General features: G+C 40.1%; 1 protein-coding gene across 3 annotated transcripts in view; it reads right to left on the reverse strand.

The window, feature by feature from the left end:
• LOC139754807 (uncharacterized) overlaps positions 1-23,768 on the reverse strand; it is a 24,717-nt gene extending 949 nt beyond the window's left edge. Inside the window, exons 1-5 of one of the 3 annotated variants that reach the window (XM_071672641.1) lie at positions 23,625-23,767; positions 11,866-12,086; positions 4,903-5,031; positions 479-689; positions 1-309 (exon numbers count right to left, since the gene is read on the reverse strand). The exon at positions 1-309 is cut by the window's left edge and continues 949 nt beyond it. In XM_071672641.1, coding sequence (XP_071528742.1) covers positions 242-309; positions 479-689; positions 4,903-5,031; positions 11,866-12,086; positions 23,625-23,667 — 672 coding nt within the window. In that variant the 5' untranslated portion in view covers positions 23,668-23,767 and the 3' untranslated portion in view covers positions 1-241. Of the gene's footprint in view, positions 310-478; positions 690-4,896; positions 5,032-11,865; positions 12,087-23,624 lie in introns of all 3 variants that reach the window. The other 2 variants (XM_071672640.1, XM_071672642.1) reach the window with 2 other exon arrangements.
• Between the last annotated feature and the right edge of the window lie 1,231 nt (positions 23,769-24,999).

The raw sequence follows: 24,999 nt of genomic DNA on the forward strand, positions 1-24,999 counted from the left end.
TATACACACACACATATGAACAACTGTGCAGTAGATGCACTTAAATTTCAGATAATTTATTCAGACTTTACATAATTCATTAATTCAAAATTGCACCAAATATAAAGATACATTACATATATATAAAAAAATGGGGCTTCTTAACTAAGCAAAGTTGGTAGTGAACATGGGTGAGAACAGCGACTGCCATGGTGTGCTGGGGCAATGGAGACTGACAGGGTCCCTAGTGTGAGAAATTTTCTTATGCAGCTTCCAGAAAGTGGTCCTTCAGGTGTTTCATCATGCCAAAAGTACGGAAGCGCTTTACACCTGAAGTGCAAATTACATTATGTTCAAAACTAGACATCAATATCTCGGTCATTAAACAAATTCAAAATACTCCTCCTTATAAACTGTTTATTTCAAACACAACATGACTTACCAACTTCAAACTCATTTATAAAATACACTTAAAAAAAAGAAAAAATTGAGTTCTTACCAATCACTTTAAATAGCTGATCATCACAGATTGCATATTGCTTATTCTCAGGATCTTGCAGTTCCCTTTCTTTAATGACTGCCCATAATTTCTTTACAACTTCATGACGAGGCATTACATCTGAGCCCACAACATCAGCCAGTTCAGGAGACAATTTGAAAGACTTGGTAAAAGCAGATTTCTTCCCACGGCCACCGCTAGCCTTACGGGACTGAAAGAAATTGTAGTGGTGGTGCAATTAATTTTCTATCCAGAAATACTAAAGATATTTCAAATTATATATCACTTGGTTATTTCACTGAAGTCGAGCACTGCCAAATCACACATTTTTGCATTTTTAATCAAGTGCAAATCAAAAACAAAGACCTTGACTGCACATTTCAACCAATTAAAGAACAGCCATATCAGGCATAGGAGGAACAAAGTGGGGTAAGCTGAGATGCCAAAGTCAATCAAAGGAAGTTGGTGATAGTTTGGGAGTAAGCATACAAGAAGTTGAAAGTAAATGAGAACACAAGTAAGGTAATGATGACCAACAGGAAGATTAGACATTAACCTTTCACCATGTGCTAAGATTTCAGGGATAGTATCCAAAAAGTGTCATCCAGTCGTCAAACCATATAAATGGTTTTACCAATTTTGTCAATTTCTCCATTACAAAAAGCCCATGAAGTTCCCATATCCAACTCAAATGTTCCTTGGAAACAATATCAATGCACAAAGTGTTAAAAAAAATAAAAAGGTACATGTAGAGAATGTGACGGGTAGTTTAAATAATGCCAGAGCTACTTCAAGAACAATTCTTCCCTTAAACAAAAAATATAGTTTCATGTCTTGACAGGCATGGGGAAGGGAGGAGAGATATGTGATCCCTTGTAGAGAAAAGTACGCCTCAAATTTCATCCAATCACTGCAACTTAACAATAAATTTCCTTTTTTTCTTTTAATATTTAATTATGCATCACACACACACACAACATACATATACATATATATAACTTTTTTTCTTTCAAACTATTCCCCATTTCCTGCGTTAGCGAGGTAGTGTTGAGAACAGAGGACTGGGCCTTTTAAGGGGAATATCCTCCCTGGCCCCCTTTTCCCGTTCCTTCTTTTGGAAAATTAATTAGTCGCCTTTTACGCATGCAAGGAAACATGGGAATATTCTTTCTTTTCCCCCATCCCCAGGATAAATCCCCCAATAAAACTTTTCAATTAATTTTTCTTTGTTTAAAATAAACCGTGCCCCCCCCCCAAAATTATTAAATAAAACCAAAAAAAATTCAGCTCCTTGTTTGGAACACAAGGGAAAAATACAAAACATAAATTATTCACCTATTCCTTGCCCCCCTTTCACCCTCCTCATGTTCAGGCCCCATCCCAAAAACTTTTTTACTCCATCTTTCCCCCTCCAATTTGGCTCCCCTTCTCCTCGTTCCCTCCACCTCCGACACATTTTCCTTTTGGGTAAATCTTTCCTCACTCTTCTCTCCATGTCCCCAAAACCCATTCAAAACACCCTTTTCTGCCTCTCAACCACGCTTTTTTATTTCCACACATCTCTTACCCTTACATTACTTACTCGATCAAAACCACCCCAACACATTGTCCCAAACTCTCATTTCCAGCACATCCACCCTCCTCGCACAACTCTATCTATACCCCATGCCCGAAACCAAAACTTGTTGAACCACTATTCCTTCAAACATACACTTTCTTCCTCCTTTTTTTTTTCTACACACACAAAAAATATAGTGTTTTAGATTCGGGGAGTGGATCTGGCAGCGGAGGGAACCATGGAAGCAATGGATCAAGGGGGGGGGAGGGGGAAAATTCTGGGAGCCTTAAGAAGTGGGGAAGTCAAACTTTATCTGGGAGCAAAAAGGGGTTTTTTTTTGAAGGAATATGGTTCCAACAATTTTGTAGGTTCAAGGCGTGGACTATGGATAAGTTTTGCGCAGGGGGATGGATTGCAAAATGAGATGTTTGAGGACAATGTGGGGTGTGAGGGGGTTTGATCGAGTAAGAAACTAAGGGTAAGAAGATGTGGGAAATAAAAAGAGCGTGGTTGAGAAGCAGAAGAGGGTGTTTTAAAATGGTTTGGTCCATGGAGAAAATAGTGAGGAAAGATTGCCCAAGAGGATATATGGTCGGGGGGAGGAACGAGGAAAGAGGGAGCCCAAAATTTGGGAGGTGGAAAATGGAGTGAAAAAGATTTGTGTGTGGGGCCTAACATGCAGGAGGGTGAAAGGAGGGGGGCAAAGGGAAAAATTTAGGGAGGGTTGAATTTGGGGGGGGGGCCCCGGTTTTTTGTTGGGGGGTATATATATATATAAAAAATAAAAAAAATATTTTTTTTTTTTTTTTTTGCTTTGTCGCAATAGTGTCAAAAACTTCCCATAATAAGTGAAGATATAAAATCCACAATGACCAGAAGCATGAAGCATCATCTGTGTTTATCACCATACACCTGAGATAACACTGGCAATGGGTGACCACTGATTCATAAACAGATAGTTTCATTACCATGTAAGCAGTACAAGTCTAAGGATGGCTTTACTGCAAAGTGACTATATGAAAAAATTTATTAAACTTTCTGGTGACAAGATGCTGTATGCAACTAAAGGAAGTGGGATATCTTCAGTATTTAGGAGTAACCATGACAGTAGATGGAGCCAAGGGAGGCTGAAGCAAGGCACTACAAGGGATGAGAAAGCCAATGTCACTGGCAATTAAAAACTTTCACTGCTCCATGGGTCATATAACAAATTATGGTATTAAGGCAGTCAAAGTTCAGCAAGGAATGGGTAACAAGATAGCTCACACAGTAGTGAATCGCACAATGTCATTACATCCATTTAGGGACTGTAAGCCATAAAAAAACACGAAATATACTCAAGATGTTATAGAAAGAATGTACCAAATAACATTCAAAACATGTCCAAGTAATGAAAATAACATACAGAACAGAGAAAATGAAAAACAGGTATCTGCCTATTTTCAAAAGCACATATCTTTGGTAATCTGGGAATTGGGCATCAGCTGCCCATGCCATCTCATCTCATCTATATATATAAAAAATCATGTATGTAGCCACTTCCTTAAAAAAAAAAATCAGTGACATTTCACAGGAATAAACTGTTTGGAATGAAGTCTCCCTCTCCACAATCTCTTCAAAGCACAAATTTTGGAATAACATAACTTTACCTTCTATTCAAGATCATTAAGCACTGGTCAAATTTTCTAAGTTCCATTGTTACCTGTAAGGTGCTTGTTATCCATGAAATGAAGAAGCCAAAGAAGCTGTGAAACCTGATAAGACTAATGCATTTCCTTCTCAAAACCAACCAGCAATTCACCATCATGTCCATTAAATCACTTATCAAAGTAATCTAGAAACAAACAAGAACCCCAAAATTCTCAATGATAGAACATGCACCCACATACATGTCATAGGCGCTTGATTACATTTGTGTGTTAAGGAGGGGACATTTTACAATGTTGCCCCATCTCAACCTTGTATATATGAACCATGCATTTACTTCTATGTCTGTATGCACAGAAACACATCTGTCCATGTCCAACAAGCAGATGGCTGTGACAAAGCACCTCTCCTCACACCAGGACCAGGATCATCATCCTCACTGCTTGGCAATATCATGCTCTTCTTCCTGCCTTCAGTCTTCCACACCTTCATGAACACCATGTCAACTTTTCAACAATCTCCCAACTGTTGAGCAACTAACTCTAATGTAATAATTTAGGTTTTCTTGTATGGCTCATGCAAAGCAAAGATTTTATACTATACATTTTAGCATAGTAACACTGTTAGTTACTGGCCACTCAAGCAGAAAAAATGATTGAATGGGCAAAACATGGCATGCTGAAGTGATCTAGATGTAATGAGGATGAGTGTAGAAAGTTTAGACAAGGAAATATAGAAGTTAAAAGCCAAAGCATGGAGAAGAGTATGATAGGGAATGAGATGGAAGAATGGAATGAAAATGCCCGAGAATCAGGGCCTCGACATTTATAAGGGTACACTGCATGGACTGGAAAGAATGAACTATATTGCCGAGTTAAAAGGTGGTAACTACATCGGAGTTATGCAAGGTGGTAATGTCCTGTCAGTGGGATAAGCCAAGGCATGTGATGCAGTCATGGTACAACATTATGTAAAATCCTTTTAAAAGTAAACATGCAAAAGTATGTATTCACTTACTTTACAACTATCCATCCCTACTCTAACCATTCAAAATATTCAGGAATCTACTTTTCACTTTCATTTAAGTACAAGGTAGAGAAACTGACTAGTGTGACACAGCAGCACTCAACTCAACTTAGAGCTAATGTATCTATCAACATTTATATTCAATTATAAGGGGCAAAAACAGTTAAAAGCATAACCAGTTCATTACTTCTACCTTCTTCCTCTTGCCCCATTCTTCACCTGAGTCGTCATCATCGTCAGCTTTGCGTCTCTTTGCAGCTTTGGGTTTTCTAGCTGCCTTCTTTGCACCAGGCTCATAGTCATCATCATCACCACCTTTCCCCTGGTATAAAAAGTATATGCAATACAAGGTCCTTTCAGCTGACTTATGTAACTAAAGAATTTTCATCAGGGTCAAAGAGAAATAAATGTTTTTTCTGTACATAATGGTTCAATGAGGACAAATGATTTAAGCACCAAGTCTAAGAACTCCTTAGGGTGTTTTGGTCGAGGTGGGTGTGCAAAGGAGAGGTTAGGGAAAATGTTTTGGTAAACAAAAAGAAGAGGTATAAAGTTTTGCAAAGATGAAACGGCAAGGCAGCGGGTTTGGATAATTGCAGTGAATTTATTAAAAAAGGGGGTACTATTTTTACTGGTTGGTAAGGTTTATTTAAGTATGAAATTTTTCAGGGGGAGGTGCCTGAAGAGGGGGAATGCTTCATAGGCCATAGAAAAAAAGGGAAAAAGGGGAAAAGAAAGTTATTTTCCAAATTACGAGGTATAAGTTTGAGTACCCTAGTAAACTATAGGGGGGGTATTGATGGGGAGGGTGAAGGCTGTAAGAGCTCAGTTGGGGAAGAGCAGTGGGGTTTCAGAAGAGGTAGAGATGTGTGGATCAGGTTTTGCTTTGAAGAATGTTGTAGAAATACTTGAAAAGCAAATGGATTTTTATTAGCATTTTTGGGTCGGAGAAGGCATAGATAAAAAGTTATAGAGATCTCTGTGGGGGTACAAAATATATGGTGTGGGAGGGCCCCGGTAAAGCAGTGAAAAATTTTTATCGAGGATGATGGCATGTGCCGTTAGGAAGAGAGGAAAGTGATTGGTTCTAGTGAATGTGGTTTGCAGCAGGGGGGTGTGATGTTCCAGGTTTTTAATTTGTTTAGGGTGGGGTTGTTAGGGGGGGAATGCAAGAGTTTTTTGGAAAAGGGGCAAGTAAAGCAGTCTTTTGGGGGGGAAGAGTTGGAAGGGGTCAGTTGTTCGCTATGTACAGCGCTGGTGCGATTCATGTGAGAAACTGCAGAAGCGGTGACTGAGTTTGGTAAAATGTGTGAAAGAAAAGTAAAAGTAAATGTAATAAGAGCAAGGTTTTTTAGGGACAAGGGTTTTAGGGGAAGTCAATTGGGAGGTAATTTGAGTGGGGAAAAAACTGGAGGAAGTAAACGTTTTAGATATCTGGAAAAGGATCTGGGGAAACGGATGGGAAACCCGGAAGCGGAAGTGAACATAGGGTGGGGGGGGTGGGGAAAATCCTGGGAGCCTTGAAGAATTGGGGGAAGTCGAGAAAATTTCTCGGAAAGCAAAAATGGCTATTTTTAAGAATAGTGGTTCCAACAAAGTTTTAGGATGCGAGGCATGGGCTATGGATAGAGCTGGTGCAGGAGGGTGATGTGCTGGAAATGAGATGTTTGAGGCAATAGTGGTTGAGGTGGGTTTTCGAGTAAGAAAAAGGGTAAGAGAGATGTGTGGAAATAAAAAGAGCGTGGTTGAGAGAGCAGAAGAGGGTGTTTTGAAATGGTTTGGGCACATGGAGAGAATGAGTGAGGAAAGATTGACCAAGAGGATATATGTGTCGGAGGTGGAGGGAACGAGGAGAAGTGGGAGACCAAATTGGAGGTGGAAAGATGGAGTGAAAAAGATTTTGAGTGATCGGGGCCTGAACATGCAGGAGGGTGAAAGGCGGGCAAGGAATAGAGTGAATTGGATCGATGTGGTATACCGGGGTTGACGTGCTGTCTATGGATTGAATCAGGGCATGTGAAGCGTCTGGGGTAAACCATGGAACGTTTTGTGGTGCCTGGATGTGGAAAGGGAGCTGTGGTTTCGGCGTATTATACATGAAAGCTGGAGACTATGTGAACAAATGTAGCCTTTGTTGTCTTTTCCTAGCGCTGCCTTGCGCGCATGCAGGGTGAGGGGGTTGTCATTTCATGTGTGGCGGGATGGCAATGGGAATGCATGAAAGCAGCAAGTATGAATTTGGTACATGTGTATACATGCTTATGTCTGTGTATGTATATATATGTATACGTTGAAATGTATAGGTATGTATATACATGTGTATGCGAGTGGGTTGGCCCATTCTTTCATCTGTTTCCTTGCGCTACCTCGCTGACGCGGGAGACAGCGACAAAGTATAATAAATAAATATAAATAATACATATATATATAAATATGTATTGAATGGAGAAAAACTGGAGGAAGTAAAGTGTTTTAGATATCTGGGAGTGGATCTGGCAGCGGATGGAACCATGGAAGCGGAAGTGGATCATAGGATGGGGGAGGGGGCGAAAATTCTGGGAGCCTTGAAGAATGTGTGGAAGTCGAGAACATTATCTCAGAAAGCAAAAATGGGTATGTTTGAAGGAATAGTGGTTCCAACAATGTTGTATGGTTGCAGGCGTGGGCTATGGATAGAGTTGGTGCGCAGGAGGATGGATGTGCTTAGGAAATGAGATGTTTGAGGACAATGTGTGGTGTGAGGTGGTTTGATCGAGTAAGTAACGTAAGGGATAAGAGAGATGTGTGGAAATAAAAAGAGCGTGGTTGAGAGAGCAGAAGAGGGTGTTTTGAAATGGTTTGGGCACATGGAGAGAATGAGTGAGGAAAGATTGACCAAGAGGATATATGTGTCGGAGGTGGAGGGAACGAGGAGAAGAGGGAGACCAAATTGGAGGTGGAAAGATGGAGTGAAAAAGATTTTGTGTGATCGGGGCCTGAACATGCAGGAGGGTGAAAGGAGGGCAAGGAATAGAGTGAATTGGAGCGATGTGGTATACCGGGGTTGACGTGCTGTCAGTGGATTGAATCAGGGCATGTGAAGCGTCTGGGGTAAACCATGGAAAGCTGTGTAAGTATGTATATTTGCGTGTGTGGACGTATGTATATACATGTGTATGGGGGTGGGTTGGGCCATTTCTTTCGTCTGTTTCCTTGCGCTACCTCGCAAACGCAGGAGACAGCAAAATATATATATATATTTATATATACTTCCTTGTCTTCATCCATTCCTGAAACTACCCCACCCAATAGGAAACAGCATCACTATCCCCTGCTTCAGCGAGGTTGCACCAGGAAAACTGAAAAAAGGCCACATTCATTCACGCTCTAGCTGTCATGTGTAATGCACTAAAACCACAGCTACCTATCCACATCCAGGCCCCACAGGCCTTTCTGTGGTTCATCCTAGATGTTTCACATGCCCTGGTTGTTTAAGTGTGCAGGCTTTTATTTATACTTGGAAGTTAGTTATTAGCAATGGTGTGGTTTAGATGAGAAGGTTCCGGGGCTGTTGCAAAGAATCATCTGCCATAATGAGGTGGCACAGTACCGAGAGAATCTCTTTTGGAGTTATATGGAATTTGTGGTTGCTAAGCAGCCGATGAATTAATAAATATTTTTGTAGTCCAAATCTGGTACCAGATGTTCTAAGGGTATTCAATCTGCTGCCTCTGTGATGATGTTTGTGGTGTTGGGAATGAATGTTGCGACATATGTGAATCACAAAACTGGAGGAATTTGTTGAAAAGCAGAAGCAAAAAGATTTAATATAACTAAAAATTAGCATCATGAATTAGAAGCAATGAATTCAATTACTAAAATCATAGTAAGACAGATTGGCCTGTGAGGAAGCTAGACATAAAGGAATAAAGTGAGGGAGGAAAGCCAAAATGGGGAGCTTAGAGATGAGACCCCAATGCCACATCCTGTCAAAGGCTTTGGATATGTTAAGTGCAACAACATAATACTCCCTAAAATCTTATGGGATAATGACCAAACATTAGTAAGACAGGAAATAATATCAACAGTGGTGGTTTGAGAGATAATGATGAGATTCAAGATGTCTAAGGATAAAGGAGTTGAGAAGGGATTTAATGACTTCTCAGCAATGGAATATATCAACACATGCTTCCAAGAAGCAAATCTTTGTTTTTTAAACAGAAATGGAACAGCTAAGCAAGCACAGGTGCAAATTCAGAGGCACACACTTTCAGTATATGGAGATGGATGCCGTCAGGACCAGAAGCCCTGCTTGTGGCCAGAGAGAAACACTTTTCAGAGTATAAAAAGAGAATACAGGGTGAATAGGATCATTAAGAAGAGCATTAGAGGGTGAAGGAATGTTAGAGACATCCACCTATCAAGAAGAGCATTTGAAGGTGAAGGATGGACTTTACAGGAGAAACAGAAGCCAAAGAGTTCCTTTGTCTACAGGAGAGACAGATACAGTACCATCAGAACAGAAGTGAAGGAAAGGTACAACAACAGTTGTTAGATGTCCTTCCTTCGCTAAAGACCGAAGAAAAATATCAGCAGATGATGATGCGAGGTTATCTCACTTTGAATATAGGTACGCTTTGTATCATGGATAACGTACTTGCAATGATTATGAGTAATGATAAAAGCTAAATGGGAGTCAGAGGAAGGAGTTTTTCTAAGCCCAATATGCCTGATCCCTTGTCTGAATGGCCTCAAAAAGGGAACAGTTGAGCCAAAGATTGGAAATAGAGGTCATCTTGGAGGAAGATGGGATAAATGCTTACATTCTCACAAGAATAACCTCTGCTATGTGTTTGGCGGAGACAGAAGCATCACCACATAAGACAGAAATTCACCCAAAGAGTCATAAAAGAATCTATGTCAAGTTATTCCAGTAACTTTGTGAAGGTGCCAGTATTTACACTTAGAAGTGTATGCTGGGGGAAGAAGCCATTAAAATAAATACATTTATGAGACTGTGATCAGATGAACGATCTGGGGTAGATTCTGTAGTTACATTACGATGAACTAAAGATGAAAAACAGATCCACAATATAAAGTGGTCACAGCAGGTACGAAAATGGGTAGGGTGGGATAAAAAAAAAAAAAAAAAAACAATCATGGAGAACGGAGAACGTGAAGGCTACAATCTATCCACCATTCGTATAGGAGGACTTCATCCATTTCCTATAGTGAACGTTGAAATCCAAGAAGTAAAGGATAATGGCTAGCAAGTGAGAGAATGCCAGTCTCATGGCAGTTTACATAGTCAAAAGATAAAAAAATTTGTAGAATTGGAGAGTACCTGGCAAAGCAGAAGAAAAGTGTGCATGTTAGAGGAGACAGACCTTGAGCCACATAACATCAAAGTCAGGGGACTCACGATCCTTGAAGACTGCAACATGTGTGCTGATGTTGAAATAAGCACAAACAAAACCTCAATGAAAGATGAGCCAGCAAAAACATTATTATCTACGTAAAGAAGAAAGATATTAAAAGAGGTACTAGATGGATGGTGCTCAACAGATAGTGTTACTATTAAGACAACAAATGTTGGTATAGTGAGTAGAAAAAGAGGAAGGTCTATAGGGGGGAAAACTCATGGGAGGGGCCAGTACTACTACTGTCTCTGCCCTCCTCTCAAAGGCAGTCAAGTCATGTAGAAACCTGAGACTCTTACAACCCAATGATCCCAAAGACCATAGATTTGTTGGATTCTAATCATGATTATACTTAAAAATATTTAGGCTGACAGGAATTAGCAAGAGTATTTAAATATTAAAGAAAATAAATGAGGACTTGAGTGGGTGTATGGTGCTTGTAAGAAGGTGGCAGGACTAACCCAATAAACCCATCTCGATGAAACAAAGCAAAAACGGTAATCTTAACATTAAGTGTAAGAAGGTTCTGGGCACCAGTTTAACATTCCTGTCATGATGGTAGTATCACCCTAGGCAGCTGTTATCAACACCCCACTACCTAATGGATTGCTCAAAAGGTAGGGAATGGGACATTCCTCGAGTAAGCTGGGATATTGTGAAGAGACAATACACTACCACCCGAACCCTCCCTCTCAATAATAGCAGTCAGACAAGAAGGTGGAGGGGCCATTACTCTACTTAGTGTGTGTTGAAGCGTTCATATAGAGTTCGCCTTTTGCTGCAACTGGATTTTATGCACGGAAACTTTGTTGAAAACTACGGAATACAGGCTGATATAACTCATAGTCAGGACAGTCCTAAAAACTACTTCAAACCTGCAATGGGAAAGGTAAAGAGCATCATCCTGTTGGGGGTTTCCCTAGACAGCAAATATATCAAAAACAAGAATGTCAAACAAACTATGCACACATCTTCAGCAATGGGGACATGGATCATGTGTCTACATATGAGGTTTCAGCAGGAAGTGGGGTTTGGGCTGATATAAAAAGAATCAATGCCACCAAGCAAAGACTTGTCAACATCAGACAGGGAAGCACTTACAATTTCATCTCACACATGCAATTCCTCCTCCTTGCATTAGAGATTTATACTTCAAATTTTCGTCTTAATTGCTGTATTATAGCACTGCTAAAGTGAGTAGGAAGAACCCAGTACAACAGTTGAGGATATGTGAACATGACATGCAGTACTTTCGTGAAAACATATACATTAGTAGATTATGTCTCGTCGATCTCATCAAAACACTTTATGTTGCAATTTGATTGTAATCTTTCACACTGAATATTCTGGGATCACACAATATGGCATTTGTGACAAGATGAGTTCAGAAACATTCCTTAGGAACATAACCACATTTGCACTTACAAAATCATGTCTGATAAAGTTGGCTTTGTTTAATATGATTTCACTTTGAGTAAAATTTTTCAGGAATACATCTAGTGTTAAATGTAGATCTCCAAGTTATGAGTACTGTTAATTACATGAATGGCACTTCATTAATAGAATTAGCTTGCATTTCCACTTTTTACTTTGATAAATCATCAGAATCCTAAGAAATGATCAGTAAATGTATTTTGTAAAAATCTTTAGTTCAATATCTGCTTGGTCCCAACCTTACTAAACTATATATACATAATCAACTGTTGGAAGAAGAAAATTCAGCTCTTAGATAACATATGCAATGGTAATATCCTTACCTCAGACTCTGGCTCAGACTCTGAGTCCTCCTTGCCCTTAGGCACTTCCTCCTCTGATACCTCCTCATCGGACTGGGAGTTGGCCTGGTCCTCAACATCAGCCATAATGAGAGCGTCTATTTCTTTTTTTCGGGACAAAAGGTCAACTCCTAACCGTTCCTCAAGCTGCTGTCGAACTTTTTTTGCAGATATAGTGTCCAAGTCTGCTACTTTAAGGATGGCTGCAAGGGAAATTTTTTAATATAAGAATAACTATACATCTAATCATTCCATTTTCACTTGACATAACAGGTTCCTAATAATAAATCTGAAGCCCAATAATCATTAAGTAATCCTTCAGACCATTTCATGTTAGTAAAATTTGTAATTCCTTGATCAGTACTTTGAGCATAACAAAAGATATTTAAAATCTTAAAAATATCTTAAGAATTAATACATATTCCCATTAATCAAACAAAGAAATATATGTAATTACATAATTCAATAAAATTCCTCAAGTAATTCTCTCCTCTAGCAATCAGTTTTTTCTTTAAAAGGTAAGAAGACATGAGCAGCTGAGGCCCTAATCAAGGCCAACTTATCAACACTAAACGTAGGACATGTGAAACATCAGGGGTAAACCATGGAAAGGTCTGTGGGGTCTGGATGTGGATAGGGAGCTGTGGTTTCAGTGCATTACACATGAAAGCTAGAGAACAGTGTGAGCGAATACGGCCTTTTTGGTCTGTTTTCCTGGCGCTTCCTTGCTGAAGCAGGGGGTAGCAACATGCCGTTCCCTGTGGGACGGAGCAGCGACAGGAATGGATGAAGGCAAGCAAGTACATGTATTTGTTGTGTGTGTGTGTGTGTTGATATGTATATAAAGGTATATGTGCATATGTTGATATGTATATATAGGTATATGTATGTGTATGAGCGTTAATGTATGTGTGTATACGAGTGAATTGCATATACTTACTGCAGATATGATGATCACACTTGTCCATGATACAATTTTAATTAACGTGTAATTTTTCTATACATGTGGCACAACATGTTTCGTAGAGAAAATCCAACTCATCAGTGCCAGTACTTAATGTCATTTAAATCCCATCACACTAGATTCACGCCATCCAACACCAATCCTTATAGACTGAACACTTGGGATTTGTGTGTATGAGTTGGGATTTTGAGCAATCAAAGCCTGAACATACAGGAGGTTGCAGTTAGCATTCCCAGTTACCTCACAAACGGTGCAGGGTTCAAACCCACTCTATTGGAGGGCATTATGTATTCTATGTAGCTGCCCTTGACATATCCAAAGCTTCTGACAGGGTGTGGCAGTGGGGTCACCTCTAGGCTCTGCTCTTTTGGTTTCCTTCCCTCACTTTACCCGTCATATCTACCTTCCTCTCCAGCCGATCTATCTCTATCGTTAATAGCCTCTCCCCTTTCTCCCATCAACAGTGGTGTCCTTCAAGGTTCTGTCCTGTTCCCTATATTTTTCTCCTTGTTATCAACAATTTCCTCTCTTCCACAAATAACCAAGTTGACTCATACACCGACAACTCAACACTGTATTCACCCACATCTTTCAATTCTGCAGCTCCTTCTCTCGCTTGATCTCACTTGACCTCTTCTCAACACAACTTCCTCAATAAACTTGGACTTGAGATATTTCAGTGAGGTTGACAAAATCTAAGCATAATGCCATCAAGACCCAGTTTCAACCCATGCCTCTATCGAAAACTTCTCAAAACTCTCATCTCCCCTTTGATGGTTTTGTAATCCCACCTTTTGACTAAAAGAACATACTTTCTATTACTGTAACATTCACTCTTTCTTGGAAACCCCACAACAGGAAATAACCAAGTCTGGAGAAAATAACTGAGCATGTCTTAAAAGAAACTAGGACTTCTGTTTAAATGTCGAAATTTCTTTTTGTTTGAACAGATGTTTCTTTATATAAAGGATAGATTCATCCTTGTATGGAGTACTGCTCTCACATCTGGCATGGTTCTAGCTCTGCAGCCTTACTTGATAGTCAACTTGAAAGTGGTTATTCATAAATCTCTCCCATGCGAGCTTCAAAACTCAACCCTCTTGCCCTGCATTGCAATGGTGGTTCACTTTCCCCCTTCTATAGTATTACTTCACTTTTTGCTCCTAACAGCTGGCTACTTGCGTGCCCCCACCACTTAGGAGCTCTCTATCTTGACATGTCTTTCCCAATAACCATTATCTGGCACATTTTAAAGGAAAAAATTCAAAATATACTATCCTTTGTCTCTTCATTTTCCCTTTCATAACCCTAACAATATTACAATTTAAGCCCTACCACAATGTGGTGGACTTTAGTCCATGACTGGAGCCCCCCCAACATAAAAAAGAAACAACAAACGAAGAAAAGCCACATTCTCTCACCCATTCTCTAGCTGTAATGCATAGTGCCACAGCCCTCTATTCACTACCATGCCCCATAGACCTTTCCAAGTTTTTCCCCAGCCACATTATATGCCTTGTTTCAGTCCACTGACTGTCAATATATGTATGCATGTATATATTATTATTCTTTATTCTTATTAAACTTTGTCACTCTCTCCTGCATTTACAAGATAGCACAAGAAAACAGATGAAATAATGGCCCAACCCACCCACATGAACATGTATATACATACATGCACATATACATACCTAAACATTTCAACTTATACATACATATATACACATGTATATATTCATACTTGCTGCATTCATCCATTCCCGTTGCCACCCAGCCACACATGAAATGGCACCCCCTCACCCCGCACATGCCTGAGGTAGCACTAGGAAAAGAGAACAAAGGGTTCACACTCAGTCTCTAGCTGTTAAGTGTAATGCACCGAAACCAAAGCTCCCTTTCCACAACCAGACCCCACAAAACTTTACATGGTTTGCCCCAGACGCTTCACATGCCCTGGTTCAATCCACTGATAGCACGTCAACCCCAGTATACCACATCATTCCAATCCACTCTATTCCTTGCAAACCTTTCACCCTCCTGTATGTTTAGGCCCCGATCGCTCAAAATCTTTTTCACTCCATTCTTCCACTCCAATTTGGTCTCCCTCATCTCCTTGTTCCTTCCACCTCTGACACATATATCCTTTTCGTTAATCTCACACCACATATTGCCCTCAAACATCTCATTTCCAACACATCCACCCTCCTCCACACAACCATATCTATAGCCCAGGCCTCACAAACATACAACATTGTTGGAACCACTATTCCCTCAAACATACCCATTTTTGTTCTCCGAGATAATGTTCTTGCCTTCCACATATTCTTCAATGCTCCCAAAACCTTCGTCCCCCTCCCCAACCCTGTGACTCACTTCCACGGTTCCATCCGCTGCTTAATCTGCTCCCAGATATCTAAAACACTTCACCCTCCAGTTTTTCTCCATTCAAACTTACCTCCCAAATGACTTGTCCCTCAACTCTACTGAACCTAATAACCTTGCTCTTATTCACATTCACTCTCAGCTTTCTTCTTTCACACACAACCAAACTCACCAGCTTCTGCAGTTTCTCATACGAATCAGCCATCAACACTGTATCATCAGCAAACAACAGACTGACTCGCTTCCCAAGCCCTCTCATCCACAACAGACTGCAGACTTGCCCCTCTCTCCAAAACTTATGTATATCCCTCTTCTTAAATGAGGTATTCCCAATCACCAGTCCTTTTTCAGCACAAATCTACAAGCTCTTTGCCATTTCCATTTACAACACTAACCACCCCATGTACACCAATCATACCCCCAACTGCCACATTACTCACCTTTGCATTCAAATCACCAATCACTATAAACCGTCTGGTGCATCAACGCTGCTAACACTATAACTCAGCTGCTCCCAAAACACTTGCCTCATGATCTTTCTTCTCATGACCAGGTGCATAGGCATCAATAATCACCCACCTCTCTCCCACTTTGTTTTACCCATATCAATCTAGTTTACTTTCTTACACTCTATCACATACTCCCACAACTCCTGCTTCAGTAGAGATACTCCTTCCCTTGCTCTTGTCCTTTCACCAACCCTTTACTCCCAAGACATTCCCAAACCACTCTTCCCCTGTACCCTTGAGCTTCGTTTCACTAGAACCAAAGCATCCAGGTTCCTTTCCTCAAAAAATGCAACCCGTCTCTACTTTTTTCTCATCTTGGTACATCCACACACATTTAGACAACCCAATCTGAGCCTTCAAGGAAGAGCACACCCCACATGACTCCTGTTTCCCCTTACAGAAAGTTAATATATATATATATTATATATATATATATATATATATATATATATATATATATATATAATATATATATATTATCCCTGGGGATAGGGGATTAAGAATACTTCCCACATATTCCCTGCGTGTCGTAGAAGGCGACTAAGAGGGGAGGGAGCGGGGGGCTGGAAATCCCCCCCTCTTTTTTTTTTTAAATTTTCCAAAAGAAGGAACAGAGGGGGCCAGGTGAGGATATTCCAAAAAAGGCCCAGTCCTCTGTTCTTAGCGCTACCTCGCTAACGCGGGAAATGGCGAATAGTTAAAAAAAAAATATATATATATATATATATATATATATATATATATATATATATATAAATGGATTTGTATGTAGCATTTATGGATCTGGACAAGGCATATGATAGAGATGCTCTGTGGAAGGTATTAAGAATATATGGTGTGGGAGGCAAGTTGTTAGAAGCAGTGAAAAGTTTTTATCGAGGATGTAAGGCATGTGTACGTGTAGGAAGAGAGGAAAGTGATTGGCTCTCAGTGAATGTAGGTTTGCGGCAGGGGTGTGTGATGTCTCCATGGTTGTTTAATTTGTTTATGGATGGGGTTGTTAGGGAGGTGAATGCAAGAGTTTTGGAAAGAGGGGCAAGTATGAAGTCTGTTGGGATGAGAGAGCTTGGGAAGTGAGTCAGTTGTTGTTCGCTGATGATACAGCGCTGGTGGCTGATTCATGTGAGAAACTGCAGAAGCTGGTGACAGTTTGATAAAGTGTGTGAAAGAAGAAAGTTAAGAGTAAATGTGAATAAGAGCAAGGTTATTAGGTACAGTAGGGTTGAGGGTCAAGTCAATTGGGAGGTAAGTTTGAATGGAGAAAAACTGGAGGAAGTAAAGTGTTTTAGATATCTGGGAGTGGATCTGGCAGCGGATGGAACCATGGAAGCGGAAGTGGATCATAGGGTGGGGGAGGGGGCGAAAATTCTGGGAGCCTTGAAGAATGTGTGGAAGTCGAGAGCATTATCTCGGAAAGCAAAAATGGGTATGTTTGAAGGAATAGTGGTTCCAACAATGTTGTATGGTTGCAAGGCGTGGGCTATGGATAGAGTTGTTCGCAGGAGGATGGATGTGCTGGAAATGAGATGTTTGAGGACAATGTGTGGTGTGAGGTGGTTTGATCGAGTAAGTAACGTAAGGGTAAGAGAGATGTGTGGAAATAAAAAGAGCGTGGTTGAGAGAGCAGAAGAGAGTGTTTTGAAATGGTTTGGGCACATGGAGAGAATGAGTGAGGAAAGATTGACCAAGAGGATATATGTGTCGGAGGTGGAGGGAACGAGAGAAGGGAGACCAAATTGGAGGTGGAAAGATGGAGTGAAAAGATTTTGTGTGATCGGGGCCTGAAACATGCAGGAGGGTGAAAGGAGGGCAAGGAATAGAGTGAATGGATCGATGTGGTATACCGCGGTTGACGTGCTGTCAGTGGGTTGAATCAAGGCATGTGAAGCGTCTGGGGTAAACCATGGAAAGCTGTGTAGGTATGTATATTTGCGTGTGTGGACGTATGTATGTCATGTGTATGGGGGGGGGGTTGGGCCATTTCTTTCGTCTGTTTCCTTGCGCTACCTCGCAAATGCGGGAGACAGCGGAAAAAAAAAAAATAAAAAAAAAAAAAAAAAATATATATATATATATATTAGAGGTGGGAGGAGAGTGAAAAATATTTTGAATGATTGGGGCCTGAACATACAGGAGGATGAGAGGTGTGGAATAGTGAATTGGAACAATCTGGTATACTGGGTTCGACAACCTGTCAATGGACTGAACCAGGGCATGTGAAACATTAGGGGTAAACCACAGAGAGGTCTGTGGGACCTGAATGTAGATAGAAAGCTGTGGTTTTGGTGCATTACACATGGCGGTATAGTTAGATACCAAGTGTAAACATATGTAGCCTTTTCTTTGTTTTTTCCCGGCACTACCTCACTGAAGCAGGGGGTAGCAATGCTGTTTCCTGTGGGGTGCAGTAGCACCTAGAATGGATGAAGGCAAGCAAGTATGAATATTATATGTGTATATGTCTGAGTATGTATGTATATGCATATATATTGATATGTTTATGTATGTACATGTGTGTATGGGCATTTATGTATATATATGACCATTACTTTTTTCACATAAGTACTCTTGCCAATTCCTATCCACTGAAATATTTATAAATATCTCCAAGTTTCTGCCTGAATCTACTGCCAATGAGATGGGCTTAAGTCTCCTTAATCTTGCTTTTCTCTGAAACACAGTTGTCCAATGATGTACTCACTAGTCCCTTTTTCATATCTACCATAACCTCCACTCACGATTCCCGTTCAAAGTCGGTTTTTGTGCATATTCCAACACAAACACTTGTTGCACACCTGAAGGACATCCAAGTCCATATCCCTACTCCCACTCTTTTCGTTTCGCCTATTGCTCTCATAGTCTAACAAATATGATATCCTTCTTTGACTTTCTAAACTCCTGCCATCCTGTGACATCCTCTCACCCAAAAGCAAAGATCCTCTACCTTGGGGATTTCAATGTTCACCGAAATGAATGGATCAATTCCTCCTAAACAGATAATGGAGGAACCAATGCCCTCACATTCTCCATTCCCAATGATTTTGTGCAAATTATCTCCCACCCTACCCATATACCACAATATGACCCCTCTCCTGATATTCTGGATTTGTTTTTCACCTCTAGTACATCCCACTGTAAATACACAATCTTGCCCCCAATTGGTTTATCTGATCACACTCTCATAAATGTATCTATTCTAATGACACCTACCTCTCCAGCAGCCCCTTCTAAGCATAAATACTGCCACCTGAACAAAGCAGGCTGGAATTAGTTTCGTAACTTCTTTTCTCCGACTTTCTTTGGGTAAATTACAGATTCTTGTGGAGATGCTTTTGTCTCTGCCAAACACATAGCAGACGTTATTCTTGTGGGAATGGAAGCACTTACCTCCTCTTTCGCCATGACAACTTCATCTAATATATGCTTCAACCGTTCATGTTCTGAGGCCATTCAGACAAGGGATCAGGCATATCAGGCTTGGAAAAACTCTTTCTTCTGCTCCAAGCACATTACCTGAGAGGCGAAGTGTTCCTTTATTCAAAAGTGTAATAACCTCTCCTTGTCATCCACTGACAGGTCTTTCTGGTATTTAACTAAGGGCATCTCTAACAACTTCTGTCGCCTATATTTTCCTTCACTTTTCCGTTCTGACTACTATAGCCATCTCTCTCGTTAAAAAGCACCTCTCATTGGTTTCCCTTTCTCCTCTAACTCCACCTTGGATGAAAAACATTCCTTCACCACCTGATGCTCCTCTTACTAATCCTGTGCCTCTTCCCGTTACCTCTTTTTGGACTGTCAGAAAAGCCCTTCTTTCTCTGGACACAAGCCAGGCTTATGGTCCTAAAGCATACATCCCTGTGTACTGAAAAAGCAGTGCCTCTGAACTTGCAGCTGTGCTTGTTCATCTGTTCCATTTCTGCTTAAAAACCAAAACTTTTCCTTCTTGGAAACACACATTGATACATCCCATACCTAAAAAATGTGACCATTCTGACCCCTTTTTCATCCTACTGCTTTGACAACTACAATTTCCAAAGTCTTTGAATCCATCCTGAACTCCCATATTCTTTAACACCCCAAAATCAGTCTTCACTCTGATCACCAGTATGGCTTCTGTAAAGCAAGATCCACTGGTAATATTCTTTCCTATCTTATCAATGTCTGGTTATCATCCCTGAAAGACTTTGGGGAGTAATGTGTAGTTGCCCTTGACATATCCAAGGCTTTTGACAGGGTATGGCACAGGGGTCTCATCTCTTAAGCTTCCCTCCTTTGGCCTCCCACCCTCACTTTGCTCCTTTGCATCTACCTTCCTCACTGTGGTTGTTGATGGATCAGTCTCTCCCTTTTCTCCAACAATAGCAGTGTCCCTCAAGGTTCTATTTTGTCCCCTACACTTTTTCTCCTTTTTTTCAAAGATTTCCTCTCCACAAATAATGGAATGCAATTATCCGCTGATGACTAAACACTGCATTCATCCACATCCTTCATCTCATCTTGACACATCTCCCTCAAAAAAAATTACACATGGACAGGATAACTCAGTGGGTAGACAAAATCTTTGTAAGTACAATGCCTCTCCAGACCCAATTTCTACCCATCTCTATTGAAAACTCCTCAATTCTCACCTCTCCTTGTTAAGTTTGATGACTCCAAGCCCAATTTCTACCCATCTCTTTAATGAAAACTCACAACTCTCGCTCTTTGACAGTTCTTTAATTCCACCTCTCGACTCAACGAACATACTTGGTACTACTGTAACATCCACTCTTTATTGAAAGCCCATACTACAGGAGGTGCCAAGTCTGCCTCCAAGAAACTGAGTGGCCTGTTTAGATGTTGAAACTTCTAAACAGAGTTTATACAAGGGATTGATTCATCCTTTTATTGAGTACTGCTCTCACAATTGGGGCAATTCTAGCTCTTGATTCGTCCTTTTGTGAGTACCGCTCTCACATTTGGGACAATTCTAGCTCTATCATTACTTGATAGAGTCGGGTCAAAAGCAATCCGATATAAACTGTCCCAGGCTAACTTCCAAACTTGACCCCCTTGCCCTATGCTGCAATGTTGGTCAACTTTCTCTCTTCTATAGGTATTACTTTGGTTTTTCCCGAAAGTTGACTGCTTGTCAGGTCGAAAGCGATCCAAAATAAACTGTCCCAGGCTAACTTCCAAACTTGACCCCTTTGCCCTACGCTGCAATGGTGGTTCACTTTCTCCCTTGTATAGGTATTACCTTGGTTTTTGCTCCCAAGAGCTGGCTGCTTGTGTGCCCCCACCACTAGCTAGACCATGCAATACTCAGCCAGCTGCTGCATCACTTGATTCTTGTGTGGCTGTTGGCAACTCATGAGTGGGCCATATTGATACCTACTTCTTTCCCTACTCATCAAAGCTTTGGAACACTACCTTTTCATGTCTTTCCCAATACCTATGACCTGGAACATTTTAAAGACAGGGTTTTCACATCCTCAAAAATTTGTAAACATTTTCCCTTGTCAACTCTTTCTGCTTCATATTTATCCATTTCAATTAAGGCCAAGCCTTGATGTGGACTTTTCTCCACGACTGGGGCTTTCAACATAAAAAAGAGAATATCATCCCTACCTTAAACTTGCAAAAGAATTACTTTCACTACTGTATGTATGTGTTATTGCAACAAAGTATTATGTACAGATGAGAAAACGTGTGCACTTTCTACTGTACTTATTCATAATCTCGTAAAATGGAAACTTCTGTGTCATACCAAATTCCAGATTCTTTCTTTGGCCAAACACAAAGCAAACTCTTACCCAACTTGACATAAATACCCTTTTATGCATATGCACCCTGGATATGCCTTTTCTATTACACACAGCAGAAAAAGTCAATCATAGTAAAAAAAAATATTTTCATGGAGTGCTTTGAACACTTCTTTAGAGAACCCGACACAAAATCTTAAAGTCTGGTAGGTTTCAAAATCCTAGGATATTACCCAAACATGCAACTTGGAAGTAGCAACTACAGATATTGTGAACAAGGCTGAATGCTTTCTCAACTTCTGCTCTAGGGAAGAAACATACTTTTGCATACATTTTCTTAATAAAAAAAAACTCAAGCATGAAACAATTTCACTAATAAAACTAAAAGGACATCACTGCATTGTTTTAAAATACACACTTGATCAGAATATGACTAATATCCAAAATAGGGGGACAGACTACCGTATGTTTCAGTTTATAAAATAGTTACAATATGCTTACCTTAAACTTTCAGTAGATACAATGTCTGCCAAAGTGGAATTAATAAAACCCATATGGTTATAACAGCACTTAAAATTAATTTCGATCTTCTTGCCTTCAAATCCATGTGGATGAATAACGATTTACTATATATAGTCATTCTGTGAATTAATTCAAAGTCCCTTGTTTAGTTCTGTACTTGTAGATGTGAATCCTATGTGAATGAACACAACTGATCCACATGTTACTCCTCACCCTTCCACTGACTTCAAAGATTCTCATTTTAATCTGTCAAATTATACAGGATCTATAAATCACTTTGAACCAAACAAAGAAACCTGCCAATGGCAACATGTCTACATACAAGAGCAAGAAAATAAATGGTACAATTCAAAATAAATTGTTTACATGATATTCAAAATCATTAACATTGTACATGAAGGAGACCAGGTAGGTAGGTACTGGTCTCTAGAAAACCGTTGGCTTTGCTTGACCTCAAACAAAAAAGTTGATTTCCAATCAAGTAATAAAACAATATCAGCATCAACATAATATACTAAAAAAAAGATATTACTAAAAAAAATTTATAATTACACAAAACATATTTACAAAATGCATCTTAATGGTGAAGTAAGAGCTTCAAAAGGTTTCAAGCCGTTGCAAAAATGTTCGTCTCGTGCATCCATGACTGGCCCAGCAAGCAAGTTTGCGGCAAAAGGTCGCATCCCACTCATTCACTTATTTCAAGTCTAATTCTTATTTCCTAATTATCCCGAACCTCTAAATCATCAAACCTTATTCTATGACTACATGTTGAAATTCTGGAGATATTTTCAGGATGAAATTTGTGACTAATCCTAACCACCTGGCCAGAAAAAGTCGAGGTTATGTGACCGTGGGGGGAAACGACGCTACGCTCGCCATAGTCTCTTCTTTGACATTTTTGGGAAATCTAACCTATAACTCCTACTAAAACTGACCAAATATATCTTCTCTAAGGCACAAACTATAACCAGAGGCCATTACTCTTCCATTTGAATGAGATACATCATGGAAAATTAATTTTCATAGGAGACCCCCGCCCCACTGACAAGGGATGGAGGCTCAAAATGCCGGTCTCGGCTTTCAGTACGACGCTGCAAGGTCCAACTGACAGAAATAAAGGAGCCTTACATATTACACGGTATTTCACCGTAAGTAAACATACAACAACTAGAAAAAGCCTCCAAAATTAAGCGCATACATCTGCACTATCAATTTCGCCAAAAGTCGCCGTTAAACAACGTATAATTCGAGAAATACATGCAGGAAAATGAAATACTCACTAGAGTGTACGAGGGTGTGTTGCGGAGGGAGGGTAGTGACGCTGGCTGCCTGCCTGCCTGGCTGGCCGCTTGGGTCCGCCCGACACAACACACGTGGCAACACTGCAACACCAAACTTGGCAACCCCGCGGAAGTAAACATCTTCCAAAGGTAAACATCGGCACCACCGCAACACACGATTCCTCCACTCCCTCCACAATCTTATCTATTGCTTTTCCAGTCCAAATCATTTATAACATAGCTTGCCATCGAGCTGGTTAGTAATGGACACATTCAGCCACATTAGTGTAAGATAGTAACTATGAATAAAGCCTACGATATGTAGAAATCTTACCAGATATTTCCTTCTTCAGAGTTTCCCGGCTGATTTGAGCCATGTTTGCTGGTGAAGTGCAGTTTCTCACATCATGCAGGTGAACATTATATATCGCTTATTAGAAAATTTATTTCACTAATTCCCAAATATATTGTAAGTTTCCATATATTTGAAAAATAACTCTGTAATACCTAGAAGAAAATGAAAACTTCCGTACAATGCCTGTAACAAATTAGTAAAATTTATGAAGAGAGAAACACCACTGCATGATAACAAAATAATTTCAATACTACTACGGCCATTTTTTCCAGAATATTCTACGAAATAAACTTGTATGATTAATTATAGTGAGGAATAATGATATAAAATTACTCTAAACTAGCGGAATATTTTTCACTCAAAAGATTTAATGATATATTTCTTCCCGTTCTCTGTGTGGGCGGATGCGGTGGTGCCACGTGTTGCGAGGCGCAGGGCGGCCGGCGTGGGTCGGCCTGACGCCGCCGTCGCCTCTCGGGCCCTGGCCACACGAATCAAAATGGCGGAACAATGTTCTTTCTCTTCAGTTGAGGCTAGTTCTTTAAAATTAAAGAAAAATTTAAAAAAATTATGCTTTAGGCAATTCAAATGATTGTAAAAGATGACCGAAATGTCAACCAATCATCTGTCAGTTTACCTGCACAGACCTGAAGTCAGCCCTCGAAATAGCTGGTTATCTCAGGGTCTCTCCATTCCCACTCCTATGACGCCATGTATAAAGATGATTTCCTTGTGCTATGGCTCTGACCCATGGCCTAACTCAGTGGGATCGGGCTGAAAAGAATCACCTGTTGGTCAGGCGTCCTTATAAGAATTTTGTGTGAAGACAAAATAATCAGTATGGCAGAAAATCATCCCCGGTTATTAGTTTTTTTTCCCCCGAGAAGACACCTTTGTTCTTTGCCTGGAATGAAAAGGGAACTTATCCGTTGTTTATCGTTCATGTTGAGGCTTTATACTTTAATCCTACATGTATAATGTTAGTATGTGCATTGTGCTCAGAGTATATCACAAATGGTGGCCATTTGGAGAGAAATGCTAATAACAATAACAACACAAGCAACGTGATCCATGTCTGTCAGGATCTGAGCCGACTCGGTTACTTCATAGAACTACACTTGGAACCTGATTTCACGTTCAATTTAAAACAATTTCACTTATAAATGATCATGACAATATCAGGTTAAGTGAGATATTATAGTTTATTGATTAATAAACAAGCTACGTTTCAAATTTTCTCTGAATAACAGCCAAATTCGTTGTTAGCAGTCTCCCCCGAGGGCGCGAGGAGCTGCCTCGATTTTGTTTTAAGTTTCATATCCAAGTTTTCTCTCTGCGTTTTTTCTCTTCTATA

The sequence above is a fragment of the Panulirus ornatus genome, chromosome 17 (genome assembly GCF_036320965.1).
Source record: "Panulirus ornatus isolate Po-2019 chromosome 17, ASM3632096v1, whole genome shotgun sequence".
In the NCBI taxonomy this organism is placed as follows: Eukaryota; Metazoa; Arthropoda; class Malacostraca; order Decapoda; family Palinuridae; genus Panulirus; species Panulirus ornatus.